The following is a 7,164-nucleotide window of genomic DNA, read 5'->3' on the forward strand; positions in this document are numbered from 1 at the left end:
AGAGGAAACGACGGAACAGCAGACACATGTAGCATTCGGGTGAGTGAGCACATCTTTGTTTCAACCTTCTGCACCCGGCGGGCTATTATGACAGCTCCGACGTTTTCCGCTCGAGATCACGCGGAAACGGGATCATCTGCGCGTCGAGCTTTTAATACGGACAGGCGGGAAATGCGTTTCAATGTAATATCGGGTTTTCATTCACGGCCCTCCCCAATGGTTAATCTTCGCATTTCGTTTTCGTTCGCCGTTAAATTTACATTTGATACGCGTATAAAATTCGCACGATATACATTTATACACGCTAATGCCCGGCGAACGGAGATGGCCCGTCTCTACCAGAATGGGATTGAACTATGAATCAGATTAAAATTGGAAACTCGCAGTCCGTAGGAGATATGAGAATAGAACGCGAGAGTAACTACTTTCCGCCAAGCAGGAAAGTTGGTGGAGCAAGTTGAAATGTGGTACATTTTTAATCTATAGCCCCGATTCATCTTCCACTCTCATTTATCGAATGAGATTAAAAAACATTAAATACAGCTTAATGCGCGTTTTCAAATGTTGAATCGAAAATCATCCGTTTTCTTTTCTTTTTTTTTACCGTGCCGCACTCCGTTAAAATCACAATTAAGCTAATATATTATTCTTTTTCTCACTATTATTTCTGAACGTTCCTTTTTTTTTCGTCACCCCAGGCATCAGTATAATGAAGCCGTCCATGAAAATGGGAGTGATCGCCTTGATAGGGATCTTCGTAGTCTTTTATCAATATCTCCTGTCCACCGGCATTACTTTCGATCAAGTAACGGTCTTCAATGCCGATACTTCCGCGAACGCTGCCGAGGATTTGCCGGTCGGTGAGGAGGATGATAGCGAAACCCCAAGGCTCGCCGAGGAAATGGTAAAAAATAATTATTAATATTTATTATGTCATATACCGAGATTTATTTTCTTAGAGTGAAACCCATCTTATCCAAATATTTATTGACGTAACAGAACCTTATATGTCTCTGCTAAGCTTTGCGATTTTTTTCTCATTTTTGGTCGAGTCCAAAATTGGAAATTAGTGGTTACATTCAACAGAGAGAATATTTCTAAATATTAGGAAAAAATATGAGACATTTTCAAATATTTATAGATGCTGTAAAGATTAAAAAAAAAGTAATATCACAAAAATAACATCACGTATTGTTTACATATACATTTTCAAAATGACGCGTTTCCCACTTTTTCATAAAAAAAAAGTGTTAGAAAAATGGAGAAGTCAAAGTAATTCAATATTATTTTTATAAGATTATTTATGAATATATTGACATGTTTATATAAGAATATGCAAAAAATTATTTTCCAATCAATGGACTTATTTATTTATCTACATATTCCCATGATGTTTAACAGATGAATTAGAATCCATAATCCGGAATAACAAAAGTACAAAAAGAATTTTACAATCGATGTGTACAATATATCTATAGGTTGGCCATATTGGTTTAACTTACAAAGAATTTCCTCTCTTTGATTACGAAACGTTGTAACAAAAATATAAACTGAATATATAATGTTATAAAGTACGAATACAGAGCTACAATAATATAAACTATTGAAATTAATAACTTTTGGTAGTTGTAGAAAACAACCAACAATTACTTACGAAATATTACATATCGTAATCACGACAGTCTGCATTTTGTTTTGTTGAGGACAACAGAATGAACAAATTGAATAATAAGCTGATGCAATCGAGTTAAACGGACAGCTGCACAAGCTATTTATTAGATACCGCTATTTATTGGATTAATCATATAATTACTTACAAACAGCGAATAGGGTGTTTTGAATACCATTCGGTTATCTAACTGTTACATATCAATTAATTGTTATCACAGACTACTTTATCAGATGAGTTATCGTTTTTTTTCTTTTGCAGATTCGATACGCCGTGTACCAAGTACAAATCACGAACGGCCTGAGTCCGGAAATAAGCTCGATGCTCGTGCAAGAACTTATCAATCAGTTAAGCGAAAACGTCTCGGTGGCCTCCAGAAATCATTTCAAGTCTCCGCCGCAATCGCAACCCTCGGCGATGGTGATACACAGGGCGGTAATGCCTCGTCCGTCGGTCCCTTCCGAGGAATCGTCCGAAGAACCCCTATTCATCATCACACCTACATATCGAAGACCCGAACAGATCCCCGAACTCACGAGGATGGCCCATACCTTGATGCTGGTCAAAAATATACATTGGCTTGTCATCGAAGACGCTACCGTCGCTACCAAGCAAGTTACCACATTATTGAAAAGGACGGGCTTGAAGTTCGATCATTTAATCGGTAAGTGAATATTTCAGATATAAATCTGTTGCAAAATCGCAGATGATAGCTGATGCAATATAATAATATACTAAGAATGGTATAGTTATTATCTTAAAATTGTCTTAAATAATGTCTTAAGATGCTAATACGGCCCTCTGATTGGTTTCTTATATTTAAGGCTATACTTAAGGCAATCTTAAATATAAGAATCTTCTATAAATATATCGGCCTAAGAAAAATGTTCTGATTGAAAACAAACTGGTTGGCTAACCAGAAGATTCTGATTATATCAATCAGAAAAAATTCCAGTTATCTCAACTAAAAAATTCTAAAAAGTTTTAATTCGTCTATTTTCAACCAGAGTTTTAATTAATCCATTCAGACATTTTTCTCAAGCGCGAGAGTGGAATGACAGCGCACTGGTCTATCATGCCAGAAATCCCGGGTTCAATTCTAATAGGAATCAAAATATTTACTCCTCTTGGAAAAAGGCCGGCAACCTCCCGAGAGAGAGATTACATGATGAAATCATATAATCAAAACACGTAAATCATGTAACGGATTGTTCCAAATCAGTACGTGATTTTTTCAATTAATTTTTGAAAGTGTCACACTGATGATATTCTTTCTCTTCTATCTACTTTTTTCTTCTGTCAATCATTTCTATCATTCAATTCTTTAAAATTTGACAACTATAAAATCACATGATGGATAAAATTATTTCTAATATTATGTGATTTTTCAACATTATATTATTTTAAAAAATCGCGTACTGATTTGAAGCAATTCGTTACGTGATTTATATGTTTTAATTACACAATTTCATCACGTAACGTTGTGATATGATTCAATAGGGAGGCCTAAGAAGAAGAAGAAGAAGAAGAAATTTTTCTCGATATATGAATGGTTTGTGTGTTATATTTACACAGCTCCGATGCCGGAGAAGTACAAGCTTAAAAAAGGCGCCAAGCCGCGAGGGGTGTCGAACAGAAATCGTGGTTTACAGTGGATCAGGGCGAACGCCACAGAAGGTGTGTTCTACTTCGCCGACGACGACAATACTTATGATATTGAACTTTTCGACGAGGTACGACCAGTTACAAGTATTTACTTCGCCAAAGATCTGAGATTTATTGTTAAAAGAGAGAAGATTCAGCTCGACATACTTTTTTTTTTTCCAGATTCGCAAGACAAAAACAGTGTCGATGTTTCCGGTGGGACTGTGCACCAAGTTCGGACTGAGCTCGCCGATCTTGAAGAACGGAAAATTCGCAGGGTTCTATGACGGTTGGGTAGCTGGACGGAAGTTCCCGGTGGACATGGCCGGATTCGCCGTGAACGTCAAGTTCCTGCATCAGCGGCCGAACGCCACCATGCCGTTCCGCGCGGGATACGAGGAGGACGGGTTCCTGAAGAGCCTGGCACCGTTCGAGCCACGGGACGCCCAACTGCTGGCGGATAATTGCACCAAGGTGCTAGCCTGGCACACGCAGACGAAGAAGAACGAGCCGAGCGCGCCGTTGGACATGAAGCTTTACGGCGCGACGAATCTGGTGAAGCTCAAGCAGCAGATAGTATGATGTCGGCCGGGACAACGAAGATGCGTGAACTCGAACCTGAATCTTGTGTGTAATCCCGCCCCTCCTTCGCACTAGTTCATCGGTGTCACTCCAGGGGAATTCCTAGGTGCGGAAAACTGTGCGATTCAGTGCCTAAAAGTATATCTACCCTCTCTCTCACGGTGAGAGAAGTCGGGAAAGTCGTTATTACCTTTAAGCATAGCCGGTAAAACGAATCGTTTTTTTATCAGCTTTTACACATCCGCAACAAGTAGCTCGCCCCGAAGACGTCTCTTGCTCCGAGAAAGAATACCGCGGTGGAGAAAAAGAATAAAATAGGATCCTCGGGGGCAACGCTACGACTCGATACAGTGCAGATAGAAATTTACGCGTAGAGTCCGAAAGCTATCCATTGCTGTTACTTTTCTGGCATTCCCACTTTTGTGAAGCGACGCATGGGAAGATCAGTTTTGCTAAATCTAAAAGTTTAGTTAGATACTGAAGATAATTTTGTTCGAATCTGCACCAAAGAAATTATGTAGAACATTTAAACTGGTGACTACAATGTTAAAACGTTTGACAGCAATGTCTTCAAGGTTTTACAGGATTATTTTGATAGTCCGACAAATCAAAATTTTTTTGCTTCAGTAATATTGTTCTTTCCGTCGATAAATGCGAAAAGGAAGATGAATTCCTTCATTAATAACATTAATTGATACGTGAGACGGTGATGTTCGTTAAGTGAAAATCGAAGCGACGTTTCGAAGTATCCTTACGCGTATAAATGTTGAAGTCGCGCACTGTACAGATGAACGACCAAAGAAAGCAAATGAGTCACTCGCTGTAACGTTAAACTCTTACACTTACTTTACTCTACCTGAGGGATACGTCCCAAATTCTATAAATAGATACTCTATTCTATTCCATAGCGCGAAGTTTCATTCTTGAACTTGCTCTAGTATGACACGAGGTCACAAAAGATTCGATCGAAGAGTGAAAATATCTGGGCGATTTTACGCCCTCCCTTTAATTCACGCTGATCGATCTTCTAATGATGAACTTGACATTGCTCGTTAATCTAATTACCAAGTATAATGTTTAACGATCGTCACTTAATCTTATCTTGCCTCTTAATGCGATTAGCTTAGGCGATTGCGAGATAAAGAATTAGAACAAGTCCTTTAATAAGAATTCCTCTCGTAGCTTCGAAAGATTTCGAATGAGAGGATAAATAAGTTTAAAAGTCGAAGCACGAAAATCGAAGTTTAGCTTTGTCAACAATAGAGAAATTATTATTTACACGAGGATTTCTGATTCAAATATGAAATTTTCTTCGACAGGTATTTTCGATCGGAGAATACCAAGTTGAAATGCACGAGATATCTTTGATTTATTTAGCCTTCAACATAAATCAGCATAAATCAACATTTAAAAAATGCCCAACATGCAGTATGCGCATAATTATCATAACTTAGATCGAATAAATTTTTCAGGTTTTTCGAAGAATTTGAAAAATTGATTTCACGACTGAATATCGTGGAATGCCTATATCGTACGAGTAGCATTTGCCGAAACAAGCATCCTTTCCTGTATTTGACTGAATAGAGATACTTTTAATTCTCGAGTTGCGCTCGTCGCTGCTCTTTCATTTCCTTTAGCATAAGCCATTTATTTCGCGTCGCGTAACGTCGATTTACGAAATCATAAGCAAAATAGCGAATTATAATCAAATAGAGCGTTTCCGTTACCAATGTACTTGCGTGCGTATGCGTAGAAAATATGTACTTCCTAGAAAGGTATAATATTTAATGCTACGTTTGATTCCTCTTGCACGGGTTCGCGCGAGTTAAATAGTACTAAAAAAAGCTAGAAAATAAAAAAAGGTGTGCACTGAGTGCGAAATCCAAAGAATCTGTTTCGATTACTTGCCGATGAAATCGTCAGAATATCGAATCAGAATTGTACAGTAGAACCTTGATAATTCCGAACATCTCCACTTACTCTAACATATCGTTGTAAAAATTCGACCAATATTGGATCAAATATTATCTATAATTTCCTGTAATCTTATTTATACAAATACTTCGCGTATGTCACTTATTATTTCTCTAATCGGAGAATAATGTAGTTATCTTTAATTGTACAATTTGTATATTTAAAAAAATCAAAGTTAAAAATTAGTTACATAAAGTTGTAATTAATCGTGGATCAGAGTATTAATTAATTATCAGTCAGCTTAATTAATTCGGGCATTAGGAGTTCTGCTGTACGAACACTCGGAAGACTGCGGAAAAATAACAAAAAAATTTTCTATTCTCGTACATTATATGTATATTTAGCAGCACTTTCGATTGTATATCTTTAATATCGAATATTGGAACACTTCATATCATTAGTTTGATCTGGGAGTCGATCATGTTACTCTCCCAACCGTGAAAATGTGAATTTGTTCACGTGAACCGTGATGGCGAAAAGGCGGAAACCTACGGAATTAATAAATGTACTTTGAAATTTATAATAGAAGTCTGGCAATGTTATTTGTCGATAGATTATTATTTCAGGAGATTAAATTATGTTGAAATAAAAACGGACTATGAATACCGGCCTAGAAATCAGCGCATTCAAGCACGCTATGCGTGAAAAGTTTCACGTGAAATTTCGATGAATAAAAAATAAAAAGTGAAAGATGGAGCGTAAAAAGTTTCACGAGATTACATGATTGACCCCCAAGATAACTTAAAATATTTTTTTAATTCCCAATAATTTCTTACGACACATTAATTTCCGAAAGTGCTCTATTTTATCTACTTTCATCTAGCGTATGACGCTTTATAGCCATAGACGCGATTCTAGCGTATGGATGATAATAATTTATCGCTTATGTTCTATAAGATATATACATATATTTATATATGTATATTATTGCTATGACACCAAAACTCAAAAAATTACAGTATATACATAAATATCTATAGGATAATTGCACTATTTAGAAATTTATCAAATGTCGAAAAAGTGAAATAGCATTAAATTTTTCCTCATTCACATATCCTGCCAGAATGTGCGGAAATTTGTGTATAAAAGATATGTTATTTAAGTTTTAAATTGATTTATATGGATATGCGGTCCGCAATAAACTTACGACAAGCAATATGTGCGATTCTCGCACAGTTAGATTGTAAAGTGAGAAAGAAAGAGAGAGAGAGAGAGAGAGAAAGCGAGTGAGAGAGAGAGAGAGAGAAAGCGAGCGAGCGAGCGAGCGAGCGAGCGAGCGAGAGAGAGAGAGAGAG

The 7,164-nt window shown here is 37.0% G+C and overlaps 1 protein-coding gene across 1 annotated transcript; it reads left to right on the forward strand.

The window, feature by feature from the left end:
• On the forward strand, positions 1-5,924 carry LOC108749972 (galactosylgalactosylxylosylprotein 3-beta-glucuronosyltransferase P-like). Its single transcript, XM_018489082.1, has 5 exons — positions 1-39; positions 699-904; positions 1,931-2,333; positions 3,245-3,402; positions 3,497-5,924. The coding sequence occupies exons 2-5, from the start codon at positions 710-712 to the stop codon at positions 3,893-3,895; spliced, it is 1,155 nt and encodes a 384-aa protein (XP_018344584.1). The 5' UTR covers positions 1-39; positions 699-709; the 3' UTR covers positions 3,896-5,924.
• The last annotated feature ends 1,240 nt before the right edge of the window (positions 5,925-7,164 follow it).

The sequence above is a fragment of the Trachymyrmex septentrionalis genome, unplaced genomic scaffold (assembly GCF_001594115.1).
Source record: "Trachymyrmex septentrionalis isolate Tsep2-gDNA-1 unplaced genomic scaffold, Tsep1.0 scaffold32, whole genome shotgun sequence".
In the NCBI taxonomy this organism is placed as follows: Eukaryota; Metazoa; Arthropoda; class Insecta; order Hymenoptera; family Formicidae; genus Trachymyrmex; species Trachymyrmex septentrionalis.

Excerpts from the sequence above, each read along its gene's own strand:
- LOC108749972 (XM_018489082.1), top strand. The coding sequence starts at position 710 with ATGAAGCCGTCCATGAAAATGGGAGTGATCGCCTTGATAGGGATCTTC. Across the intron at positions 2,334-3,244 it reads GAAGTTCGATCATTTAATCG|CTCCGATGCCGGAGAAGTAC; the intron begins GTAAGTGAATAT and ends ATATTTACACAG. Across the intron at positions 3,403-3,496 it reads ATATTGAACTTTTCGACGAG|ATTCGCAAGACAAAAACAGT; the intron begins GTACGACCAGTT and ends TTTTTTTTCCAG.